The sequence below is a fragment of the Bos indicus x Bos taurus genome, chromosome 24, assembly GCF_003369695.1.
Source record: "Bos indicus x Bos taurus breed Angus x Brahman F1 hybrid chromosome 24, Bos_hybrid_MaternalHap_v2.0, whole genome shotgun sequence".
In the NCBI taxonomy this organism is placed as follows: Eukaryota; Metazoa; Chordata; class Mammalia; order Artiodactyla; family Bovidae; genus Bos; species Bos indicus x Bos taurus.
In genome coordinates this window covers 8,702,607-8,715,544 of record NC_040099.1, presented here as the reverse complement: position 1 = coordinate 8,715,544, position 12,938 = coordinate 8,702,607, and the positions used below count along the sequence as shown (strand labels likewise).

General features: G+C 39.6%; 1 protein-coding gene across 2 annotated transcripts in view; it reads right to left on the bottom strand.

Annotated features, from left to right (window-relative positions):
* Positions 1-599: 599 nt before the first annotated feature.
* TMX3 (thioredoxin related transmembrane protein 3) overlaps positions 600-12,938 on the bottom strand; it is a 38,398-nt gene continuing 26,059 nt past the window's right edge. For both annotated transcript variants that reach the window (XM_027525542.1, XM_027525543.1), the window contains 4 exons: positions 11,723-11,779; positions 6,737-6,866; positions 5,487-5,555; positions 600-4,001 (listed from right to left, as the gene is read on the bottom strand). In XM_027525542.1, the coding sequence (XP_027381343.1) occupies positions 3,741-4,001; positions 5,487-5,555; positions 6,737-6,866; positions 11,723-11,779 (517 nt within the window). In that variant the 3' untranslated portion in view covers positions 600-3,740. The remainder of the gene's footprint in view (positions 4,002-5,486; positions 5,556-6,736; positions 6,867-11,722; positions 11,780-12,938) is intronic.

Genomic DNA, 12,938 nt, shown 5'->3' with positions numbered 1-12,938 from the left:
GCAGTCAGGAAGGCTGGAGCAGTGAAGCCTGGTGACGGCCTGGATGTGGCAGCCTGAACACAGATGGGTCATTCCTGCGCCAGAGACATTCTCATTAAGAGATATGCTCATGGTGTATCCAGTGTGAAAAATGCATGATCAAAATAAAGTTCTGATTTTTCAATAATACACTCTCCCCATTTGATGCTACTTTAAAGAAGAAACCTTGAGGTTCTAGATTTTCACTTTATTGACAGTGAGAGTGAGGGGCTGGGTCTAAGACTACAATTTAGCAGTTGGATCAAGGACTCAAATCCAATTATTCTAGCTTTAAATTCTGCAATTAATACTTAATATAATCAGGTTTTACAAATACAAAATATATCAAACTCATGAATCTCAGGTTTTTCATCTTCTATATGAAAGAATTAATTATAACCTGATCTCTATCAAATTTGTTTAAATTTTTAAAAACTATGTTTCTATAATTACAAACTTACAATTAACAAGAGGGGAAAAAAATTACTTTGTGTAAGATGAGTCTCAACTGCCCTTTTTGCTTGCACAGAGAAAAATTTACATCCCAGACAATCAAAAGATAAATAGTAAAAATAAAATGGTTACATGTTTTCAATTAATTTATTTAGAAAAACGAAGGTTTACAATTGGTGCCTTAAGGCAGGAGATCATGAATTCAACAAGTTAGTATTAATAATACAGACTTTCAAAAACCTTTATAGATTAGTCCAAAGTAGAAAATTATTTTCTGCCCACTCTTGGACTCAGACACATTCAGAAAAAATATATATTTATAAAAATAAAATGGCAAACATAATCCCACCAATGAACTGATATCAGTTTGTCAGAATAACCTCTGTGTAATAAGAATAGCTGAGTGATTTTTCCCTGCCCTACATCCATATCATATGAAGTGATGATGAAAATATTTACTTTTTGAAAAATAAAAAACATCCCTGAAACAAAACACAAGAAACAGTAAGAACAAATATCCGCTAAATAAAAACAGTGTAACTAATTGCTTTACTATTCATACAGCCTGTCCAGACTCAGCCTCTAGACTTCTGGCTCTTCATGTTATCTCTACTTCAGACACCAGGGAGCACATGTATGAAGAAGAAAATGGAAATCCCCGGTCTAATCCACCTAGATTTCAGATGGCAGTTTCAGAACTATTAATGCATACAATGAAGCAAAAAGGACTGCCAGCTATAATGAAGTGTGCTGCTGATAAAAACTCTCGCTGAAACATCTTTAAAAACTGTGAGCACCGGATTAAGCAACAGCAAGCATCTAGGATCCTGGATTTCAGAAGTTAGAAAGAGAACTTTATTGCAACTGAAAGAGAAGGCAGAAGTCCAACTTACTAAAGGATATTCCCCCTACTGACATGATCACAGTAAGACTTGTCACTGAATTAGGATGTTCAGTGTATCTATGTTCTACAAGATTCATTAAGAAACCTACCTTTATTTTGAAGAAATTTTTCCTAAAATGAAAACAGCATTCCTAATAAACTCTGCTATCACACTAAAGGGAAAACCATACTAGTGAGCAAAACTTTTCAATTTGTTTTGTGAGGATACTGTGACAGTTATCTTAAACAACTAAAAAGCAAAATTTTAAAAAAAAATCACTTACAAACCATCTATACTTTTTGTTTCCCCAACATCACATTTTGAAAACACAAACAGAATATGAGGCAACAGTACAGAGTTGTGAAAAAGGTAACAAAGAACTAAGGCTTTAATAGATGAGAAAAATCTCAGAATACAAACATCACTGAACTGTGTTGATACATACTAAGCTTTGCTCTTTTTCTCTTACTTCTTTTGCTGTTTAATTTACAGGTGTGCTTGACAAAAGACAAAACCACGCCGATGATGGACCTGATAGTGATAAACATGAAGAAAAAAGCCGTGACATTCTCGCAACCTCCTCCTGTCGCTGGTAGTGGCTAAGCTCTAACTTCCCGGCCAGGCTGAGCCTAAGGATCTGTGTCTAACTAAGACTTTCACACACACAGAACAAAACAAGCCTATTCATACCTATTTTCCAAAAGACTCACTTGTTACTCGTTAGAGAGAAATTTCCTTATTAAATTAACAGTATCTATATTCAATTTCCATTTAAGAATACCATTTCATTCTAGTGTTTCCTGCAATTTCCTGTGACTGCCTATGTGCTTCCATTATAAAAATGGTAATGATGAAGTACCAAATTTAAGAATAAATAATTATTATATACTAAAAGGTACAAGAAAGCAATTACAGGTGACTCCTTAGGACTTAAGACTCAAGAGCTTCAGGTTAGTGGTGATCATGGCATCAGAGATAACCCTAGGCTGCCCTGGGGACTGCAGCCCCGAACAGCTTCAGTATCAGGACCATAAGTTACATTTAAAGTGATGAAACATTTTAAAATGTTTAATAATTCAATGAATAACCACTCAAATTACAGTCACTTAATAAAAATCCTAAACTTAGTTCAAAAATAAAGGTCTCAAAAATAAGCTAATCTATGATAAACATACCATACTATTATTTTAAAAAAAATACCAACTTTGCTCATTACTTAGGATAGAATTCCGATGTTATTCCATCATGGAGAGATGAAGGGTCACTGGCTGAAATGGGTAACACCTGGGAGGATGGAGAGAGCAACTGGCAGATCTCTACTCAGTGGATGTGAATTTTCTTCATAGGCTGATTATGTCACTCATTATGAACAGGCACGCCCATAGCATAACATAACAGATGTCAGTAAATTCTGTATGTGTATATGTATGTGTATATATATACACACACCCACATACACACACATTAGATCGTAAGTTACCATAAAGTTACTAAACATAAACATAAAAATATGATATATATTACTAAGCAGCAAGAGCTTTTTATCAGAGAAAATTTTTAGATGAAATGCCAATATATAAAACAGAGAAACAAGAGTAGGCTGTTCTGGCTAAAGCAGGGGAGGCAGGAGTAACAAAGAGCCCTGCCCTTCCCGCAGCGTTGGCTGAGACATTGACTCAGTGTCCGAGCCATCATCTGAAATCACTGATCCAAGTAAATCCTGTTTACGTGGTGAAGATTAAACCTAAGACAATATAGGCCCACATTATAGGCCCCTATGAAAGTTCTATAATGCAACCGAGTATAAAGGTAAAAAGTAACAGTTCCTCTCCTTTAAAAATAATAACAAAATAAAATCACTATGCTATATAAAACCAAATTATCTCATAATCTTAATTTGATCCTTGGAAAAAGTTACTAGTTCTCTTTAAAGTGCCTAAATTTCAAAGACTTAATTTTGTCCATATAAATCTTATCCAAAACAGAGGAGAATGCATGGTGGGAGGTGGAGGTGTTATTTTTCTCTATCACACATGTATCTTCTACCTGACTGGCCGATTTAAATATTCTGCCCAAGAATCTTAATTCTGTCACAGAATATTCAGATAGAGAAACATGCAAATAGAACTGGTCTGGTAGAACAACATCTACAAGGTAAACTCTGACGGAGTGTTCTGACTGACTGACTTGGACAAACTTCCCATCTCTTTGCTCCAAACATCTCCCCGTTTGTGGAAGGACTATTTTATAACCCATGCAGTTGATGTTAGCAAAATACAAATACCACGTTCTCTTCTGGAAAGGTCATGATTAAATGTCTAGATTCAATAAATAGACTCTTTTAATAATGTGAAATCCTATGGAACAGTCTATCCGAGCCGGGTCTCAATCCTTCTTCTTCTCTAGCACGTCTTTGGGCTCCTGCGGGGTGGGCAGCGGAGACGCCGCGCCCCTGGGCTGCGGGGGCTCGGGGCGCTCCGCCGGCTCCGGGCTGTCGTCGGGCTCGTTCTTGGACACTTCGTACCGCTCCTCTATGTAGCCGCCGTCCGCGTCGGCCGTGCAGATGCCGTAGCACATGATGCTGATGACGCCCAGGGGCAGGCCGAAGAGGAAGCAGCCCATCAGCGGGGAGCTCCTGAATATGGACTGTGGAGAAACAAGGAGGCCCCTGTGAGGCCGCCTGACACGGACACCGGCGAGGAACCTGAAAGCCGCTAGAGTTCCGCCTCCTGCGGCCCTCCAACCTGCTTTTCGTTCCAATGAATCAATGTCAGTTTTTCTGCAGTAACTACCCCGTGAAAGACACTTTAGACATTTTATATCCGTGTATGTGAGTATGTGGAGCCAAGCTATCCGCAGCAAAAAAGGGCACCAAATCCTCCATTTTGTTTTTTTTTTTTAATTGAAACTTTTTATTTTGTATTGGAGGATAGCCGATTAACAACGCTGAGGATAGTCTCAAGTGGACACCAATCCATTTCCTTTTCAAACGACATTTGTTTTCCTCACATTAATCACAAAGCTCTTTGAGGTGGTTGTTATGTGCCAACAGCTTTACAGCCATATCCTGGCTTGAGAAGGCTGGTTATTTACCATAAGGAAGGTAATACTCTCTTCACATAACATTTTTTACTTGTCTGATTAGAAATTACTAAAATTAACTTAGTAATTTCCCTCAGATCCCAGAAAAGTAAAAGCAACATGAATGAGTTTTTCAACTATACTATAGTCTATGGATTGTGACTGTAACTCTTGAGAACTAAACAGACAAATTCAAAGCAGAGCAGGGTCACTTGGGAGTGAGATAATGGAAAACAGCATCACAGAGTCAAGGTGCTGCAAGCAAGAACAAGGCAGGCCGGGGTCCAGTGTGGGCTCAGACCGAGAAAATGTGAGAGGGACAGAGAACAGTGACGTGAGTCACTGGAAAAGAGGAGGAGAGTGATCAGTGCCGATCACTGCAGTTAACACTATTCATGCAGAGGTTCAGAGAGGACTTGGAGACAGGGCAGGAGGAAGTGAGCAGCAAACCACATGGAGGCCACTCACACGCATGTGACCAGGGCCCAACCCATGGAAAGGTCACGAAAAATGGAAGGCGCAGGAGTAGGTCAGGATTAATAGCGGCAACTTCTCACCAGTTGAAGATCAGTTCAGTTTTAGTTGCTTTAGGCCACAATGAATGAAAACACCCAAGGAGTAGTTAAAATAGACAGTGAGAACTACGTTTAAGGCTTCAACAAATTTAGGGCTACTCTGCAGCCAAGCTGACAGCTGAAGCTGGGATAGTAAGAGAGATTTCCTGGACTTCTCAGCAAGAGGGTTTCAGATCCAAGGACTGAGAAGGGCAGGAGGAGGAAAGAAACTCTGAAAAACACCAAGTCATGCTGTTAAGTTGAGCGATACTGAATTCCAGTTGCCTCACCAATCATACAGAAAAAAACAACTGGAGAAACTTAATTTTCATCTGATCAGTATCTTTTCTTAACATAAATATGTACTAGATCTCATCTTGTAAGATGTATTTTTATCAAATCCTTTGCAACTCCAGATTTTATTAATATCTTAGACAAAACCTATATCCCTATGTTCTCAATTATCAATGACACTAAACACACTGTCACAACTTACCACAACAGTAGATTTGGCATCAAATACTATTCGTTTCAATCTCTGCAAAATGCTGTCACCTCCTTGGGCCTTAAAGTTAACAAGAAGAAACAAACTGTTATTTCAGTGCTATCATTTCATTCATCTGTTAGGTAATCATTCTTAGGATGGTAGGTCAAGAGTTGACGACAAAAGATTACACGGAGCACCTGAGAGTTGTGGAGTAAACCTTCCTGTTCTTTCCATCCCTCCCTGCTTCTGTCCTCCTGTATGAACACAGTCTGACTCTCCTCTGAAAACACGTCCTCCCTAGCACTCTGGCTGAGGCTGGCCTGCCCCGGGTGCAGGCCCGCCCTGTTTCTGAGTTTAGCTGAGCGTGGTAAGAGCTGCTGCAGGGTCTTTCCTGTCCTACAGGGAGAGCCTCCTCGGTGATGAAACCCAAAGGGAAACAGGGCTGGAAGGCAGAGGGGGCAAGATTCCTGACGGAAACCCATCCAGTTCCTTATTCAGCACCCCCTGAAGTCTGTTCCCTCCCCCAATCTCACTAACGGACACAGAAGGGCTCTTACTCACACAGGTGAGCCTCACTTGAACAAGTGTTACCTTTACAAACATAAAACCCTACTACGTGGTTAAGAGCATTCCCAAAGAAGAAATACTTGTTACTCTGTGAGCCAACTTTCAAATAGTTTGTGTAAAGCTGAAACCAGTCTCACAAAATAATTAAGTTTCATGAAAGCACAGAAGTTTCATATTTTCTCTTAAAAAAAGTTTAGATTATCCATTCATCATTCTGAGAAATGTTTTACAGAATTCTATTTGGAATAGTCCATTCAGGCTGGTTCTAAATACATTTCCTGATCTTTTAAAGAAACTGTGGCTTTATTCACAGGTTTTTTTAAGAAAACTAATCCAAGTGACTATTCAACTGTATTTGTGAATCCAGATACTAAGAATTATTTAGTTCACCATCAGATGGCTCTGTCCCCCGCAGACCTCTCAGCCTCCACAGCCCTGACTCTGACTCTACATGTCAAGCACCTCCCCGTCACTATGACAACCGGACATGCCCTCCCAACAGAGTCCCGCCCATCAGTGCCCTGGCCACTGACAGCCTGCGGAACTGATTCCACCTACAGTGAGAGAACTGGGGAGGACAGAGGTCTGCCCTACCCGGGGGGAGGCCGAATCATCTTCTCAGAATCACAGGAAAAGAACTCATTTCTCCTCTACGTCCTCCCATCACCCCTTTGAAATAGTGAACAACTCACATCTACTGTGCCATCCAAGATGTTATTAATGAACTGGACCATGTCTTCTGCATTCTTAATCTGTCTATCTAGTAAAAAGTACTGTTGGTTTGAAGTATTCAGTACAACCACAGTTGGGACTTTCAATTCACTAAAAATAAAAAAAAAAAAACAGAGAAGTCAAAATACATGTTAAACACAGAGACAACAAATATCCTGATGTTTGAATTAAATCCAAATAACTAAAAATACAAAAGGGAGCTATAATGGTTTTGCCTTCCTCTGTTTATATAATTTCAAATTGTGCATCAATTTAAAAAATAGCTAAATTAACATTTATGAGAATTGCTAGCATACAATATCAGATAGCTAAATATTTATGATTAAACCTAAAGATAAAAGTTAGTATGTATGAAGTGCCCGTTTCTGGGCAGCATAATTCCTTGCACAAGTCTATGTTAAACACCATCACTGTTAATCACACACAGCCCACTTCAGTTGAAGCGTTGTCTCCAGAGTCACTGCCTGTGGTCCACTCTGATGCTTTCCCACAATGCAGCTTAAAGCTAATATTTTTCATTTAAAGGTAAATAAAGGTGGGGGAGTTTGAGTAAACTCCAGGAGTTGTTGATGGACAGGGAGGCCTGGCGTGCTGCAGTCCATGGGGTTGCCAAGAGTCAGACACGACTGAGTGACTGAACTGAAGTGAAGTGAAGTCGCTCAGTCGTGTCCAACTCTTTGCGACCCCATGGACTGTAGCCCACCAGGCTCCTCCATCCATGGAATTTTCTAGGCAAGAGTACTGGAGTGGGTTGCCATTTCCTTCTCCAGGAACTGAACTGAAAAGGGGGAGGACTTATCTTGTAAAAGCAATTAAATGAGAAAATTCAAGTTAAATATCCAGCACATCCCTTGTACAGAACAGCAGTTCAATAAACATGATTCCAAAGCCTCTCAACTTGCCACCACCCCACAGTACAATCACCCATCCTCCTGGGTGCTCCAGGGACATACTAGATGTCAATTCAGTTTGCAGACAAAAACCGTAACATAATATTACTAATGTGTCATTTACTTCAAATACTTTTTATCTTTTTCCCTTCAAGGATAGGACTTTGCATAATTATAGAAAGGGCCTTCATTCAGGTTAGGGTGAGTTGTGTGTCTATTTGTATCAGTTCATGGTTATCCGTGTGTCTATTATGCAAAAGCACAGAACTCTAAGGTAGAAACAATTCACAGCCCTGTATGATCACCACATGAGTAACTGAGTCCAGGAGGCTGCTTTCTTGCTTAATAATCCTCGACCCCTCCCCACACCATATGCTTCGCCCAGGGAGACAATGTGCGCATCTTCGCGTGTCTCCATGATTGCCTCGAGCAGAGGATCTACCTGCCAAGTATGGGGACGACAGGGAGGCGAGGCCTGGACCTAACTGGCAGCCTGCAGCCACATGGGACTGTGCCCAGACAAGGTCAGCCAAGCCCAGACAAGCGAGAGAGAGAATAAATGATTACTGTTTTACACCAGTGGGTACTAGGGTACTTTATTATCCAGTATTATTAGGCAATAATTAACTGTGTAATTAAAAAATAATCTTAGCTTCATTCTTGTTCACAAAACCAGGAAACAACTTTTTGACTTATAGCAATTATCATTATATTGTATCAGTAGCAAAATTCTATTTTTATGGAATGAATTAAGAACCTGGTCTTCCTACAAAAATATACTTTATGAAGAAATTAAAATACACAGCTGAACTGGAAACAATATTTTCTGAGATAATTCAATTTGAATAATGATGAAAAATAACCCCTCATCCTATCTCACAGACACCTAATACAAAATAATTTAACACACCAAAGGTCTGAGAGGACCCTATTTCCTTGGAGAAAAAGTAAAAAACATAGTCAAAGCTACCGTGTTAAACTATCATGTAATATCATGTATTTTGCCCTAAGTTAAAAACTTCTAGGCATAAATACTGATTAAATTCCACTAACGTATGTGTCAGTACTGATGGTACAGTGGTGAGGAGCTTTTGGAGTTAGAGAAGTCTGGATTCGGGGCCTGGGTCTCTGACTTACTTGCTGGGCATCATTTGGCTTATTAGTTAACTTGAGTTTCTTCTAAGAAATTTCCATTTCCTCATCTATATAAAATGGAAAGAATAATAGTACTTACACCTTACTGAGTTGGCGTAAAAGTCAGAAAACACAGGCTGACCACCCAGTCCAGTGTTGGTCACAGAAGTGTTCATTGAGGACTTTCAATTACTATATAACCATCATTATATGCTTTCTCTCTTCTCTCAAAAAAAAAAAAAAAAAAAAAATACAAACTTCTAACCATAGCAGTAGCAAAACTTCTACTATCACATAACTCACATTAGAAATAATACTCCTGAAGGAATGCCCATCCATCTCTAGAAATTCTGAGTATTACCCAGAATCAAGATGTTTATCAGGCACAAACTGCTTTGGCCTCTTGCTCACAATGTTTTACTTCATCACTTTACTGGCTTGCCTCCAAGAACATTATAAAAAGTGGTTGTATTGAAATCCTCACTATACACGGTATTACAAAATCCTACAAAACACATTTCTACTGTAATATGGGGCTTCCCAGGTGGCGCATAGTAAAGAATCCGCTTGCCAGTACAGGAGACACGGGTTTGACCTCTGGGTTGGGAAGATCCCCAGGAGGCAGAAATGGCAATCCACTCCAGTGTTCTTGTCTGGAGAATCCCATGGACAGAGGAGCTTGGTGAGCGACGATCCATGAGATCTCCAAGAGTTGGACATGACTGAGCACATTATAATGTGCCCCCTTTATAAGATCACGCAGCATAGCAATTTCTCTTATGTCTCTACAGGGTCAACCGAACTCCTGTAAGCAACAGTCATTTTATAGGTGATGGGAATGCGTAAACCATGTTTTTATACTTTGTATTGAGTATTAAAAATTCAAATAAGTACCTTTAATAATTGGATACTTTATTTTCCTTTGTCTTAATTTCTTCATTATGTATTAAATCTGGTACTTTATATCTTTGGTAAACCCTCTCAAATTCTTACTGGAATAAGGATAATGCTGCTAAGTCACTTCAGTCATGTCCAACTCTGTGCGACCCCAGAGACGGCAGCCCACCAGGCTTCCCCGTCCCTGGGATTCTCCAGGCAAGAACACTGGAGTGGGTTGCCATTTCCTTTTCCAATGCATGAAAGTGAAAAGTGAAAGTGAAGTCACTCAGGCGTGTCCGATTCCTAGCGACCCCATGGACTACAGCCTACCAAGCTCCTCTGTCCATGGAATTTTCCAGGCAAGAGTACTGGAGTGGGGTGCCTTTGCCTTCTCCAAGGATAATGAATTGATTATAAATGAATAAAGCTACTTTACTTTGTAATTTTAAGATTATTAAGACATTTGCTCCCTGGAAGAAAAGCTGTGACAAACCTAGACAGCCTATTAAAAAGCAGAGACACATCACTTTACTGACAAAGATCCATATAGTCAAAGCTATGGTTTTTCCAGTAGTCATGTATAGATGTGAGAGCTGGACCATAAGGAAAGCTGAGCACCAAAGAATTGATGCTTCTGAACTGTGGTATTGGAGAAGACCCTTGGACTGCAAGATCAAACCAGTCAATCCCAAAGGAAATCAATCCTGAATATTCCTTGGAAGGACTGATGCTGAAACTCCAATACTTTGGCCGCCTGATGCAAAGAACTGACTCATCTGAAAAGACCCTGATGCTGGGAAAGATTGAGGGCTGGAGGAGAAGTGGACGACAGAGCATGAGATGGTTGGATGGCATCACCGACTCAATGGACATGAGTTTGAGCAAGCTCCGGGAGTTGGTGATGGACAGGGAGGCCTCGTGTGCTGCAGTCCATGGAGGCCAAAAAGTCAAGCACCTGAACTGAACTGAACGTTGTAATTTTAGGCTCTGGAGGGATTTCCCCATTTTCACGCCTGTGCTCTTTTTAAGACCCATTTTCCAAACGCTCGTGTGTCTGCCTATTGCTCCCTGCCTGAAATGACCTCTCTGCATTCTTCATTCAGCTACCTTCTCATTCTTTAGAACTTCTCTTAATTACTGCCTCCTCTGGCAAGCATTTTCTGAGCCCCTGCGCCTTCTGTGTGTCAGGATGAGGGCGGCAGTGGGGGGTTTCTCACATTCTCAGACAGTCTGCAACCATCATCCTGTCTAACCGAGCAAACTGGAAACATCTGAAGACGGGGACTCCATAATCTACTCACTTTTTTGCATCAACAGTGCAGTGCCAAACACAGCGTGTGACATACAGCAAATACTCACTAAATGTCCACTGAATCTAATAGGCTTTCATTTGAAATTTATTACTTTGGTATAGGTTTGGTAAATGTTTTCTAATATCAACTTTCTGAAGTGACAAATCATATCTTAATACCATAAGCATAATCAGTATTATTTTAAAACTGCACAGTTTTCCTATAAAGTCTGTTAAAATAAATTCTTTTAGAATAGTAATTAATCCCTGAATGCTAAAAATTTTCTAATTAAGTTTTATTCATTAAAACTGAATTAAGGTGCATTTTAGACAGAAACTACAAAGTTTACAAATTTTTGAATGATGATATTCTTTCCAAAATACTATGTTATCAACATTAAAATGGGAGTATATTTTTAGAATAGAGAATTTTAAAGTTTAGGAAGTTTCAAATACAGATTTTAAAACCTAAAGTAAAATATTTAATGGGAGTGTATCTTTACTAACATATACAAAGGTTTGCTTTCTTTCAGCTATTAGTCCTTCTGCCTGTCTTTGAAAAACAGAAATTTAAAAACTAATAGTCAGGACTGCCCTGGTGGTCTGATGGTCAGGACCCCACACTCCTACTGCAGGGGGCATGCGCTCAAACCTCGATCGAAGAACTAAAATCCTGTAAGCCACACAGTGTGGCCAAAACAACAAAGAAGAGTTGGTAACAAAATCATTGAGACATTTAGCATTTTACTTACTCCATCAGCAAGGTATTTATATAGTCATTTCCATCCATATGGCCAAACTGAAAATCCCTAATCAACAACCAAAAAGAAGAGAGGTAAAGAGAGCAATGTTAAATATTAATATACAAAAAAAGAATAAATACAAACCACTGAATTTATTGTTTGCTAAGCATGTAAATACTGTAAACATATAACATATAAATTATATACAATAAATATTAAAAAGTGTCAATTCTACTAGCTTTGGAGATACAAACACAATATAACAAGAAAATTTTAAAGACATTTCTATTTTGTTTCATACTATGTAATAGGAGAAATAAATATATATATATAATTGACACATCATTGAGACTCAGCATAAAAAAGGTACAATATGTAATGTGACAGATTTACACTGACTGTCTTATGACAAACTGACTCAGCACACAGGAAAAATACTACCTATTTTTTAGGTTCCATTTACTTTGATTTCTGTTAAAATCATCATCTTTCTGCATCTGATTTGTAGCTGCTCACTGAACTGTACCTCAAATGCATGACTAAACAGGCAATCTCATTTTACTGGGCTTTGCTTTACTGTAGTTCCCAGATCGGAGAAGGCAATGGTGACCCACTCCAGGACTCTTGCCTGGAAAATCCCATGGATAGAGGAGCCTGGTGAGCTGCAGTACATGGGGTCCCTAAGAGTCGGACACGACTGAGTGACTTCACTTTCACTTTTCACTTTCACGCACTGGAGAAGGCAATGGCAACCCACTCCAGTCTTCTTGCCTGGAGAATCCCAGGGATGGGGGAGCCTGGTGGGCTGCCGTCTCTGGGGTCGCACAGAGTCAGACACGACTGAAGCGACTTAGCAGCAGCAGCAGCAGTTCCCAGATAGTATGCTTTTTTCTTTTTTTCACCTTAACAAATTGAAGTTTCTTGCAACTCCGTTGAGTGAGTCTATCAGTGCTATTTTACCAACAGTATTTGCTCATTTTGTGTCACATTTTTCGTAATTCTCACAATATTACAAATTTTTTCATTATTTTTATATCTGCTCTGATGATCCGTAAGCAGTGATCTGTAATGTTACTGCTGTGATTTTGGGGCGCCATGAACTGTGTCCATGTAAGACTTCCAATTTAAGTAATAAATGTTATGTGTGTTCTGACTTCTCCACCAACCAGCCATTCTCCCATCTCTCTCCCTCTCCTCTGGCCTCCCTGTTCCCTGAGACACAACA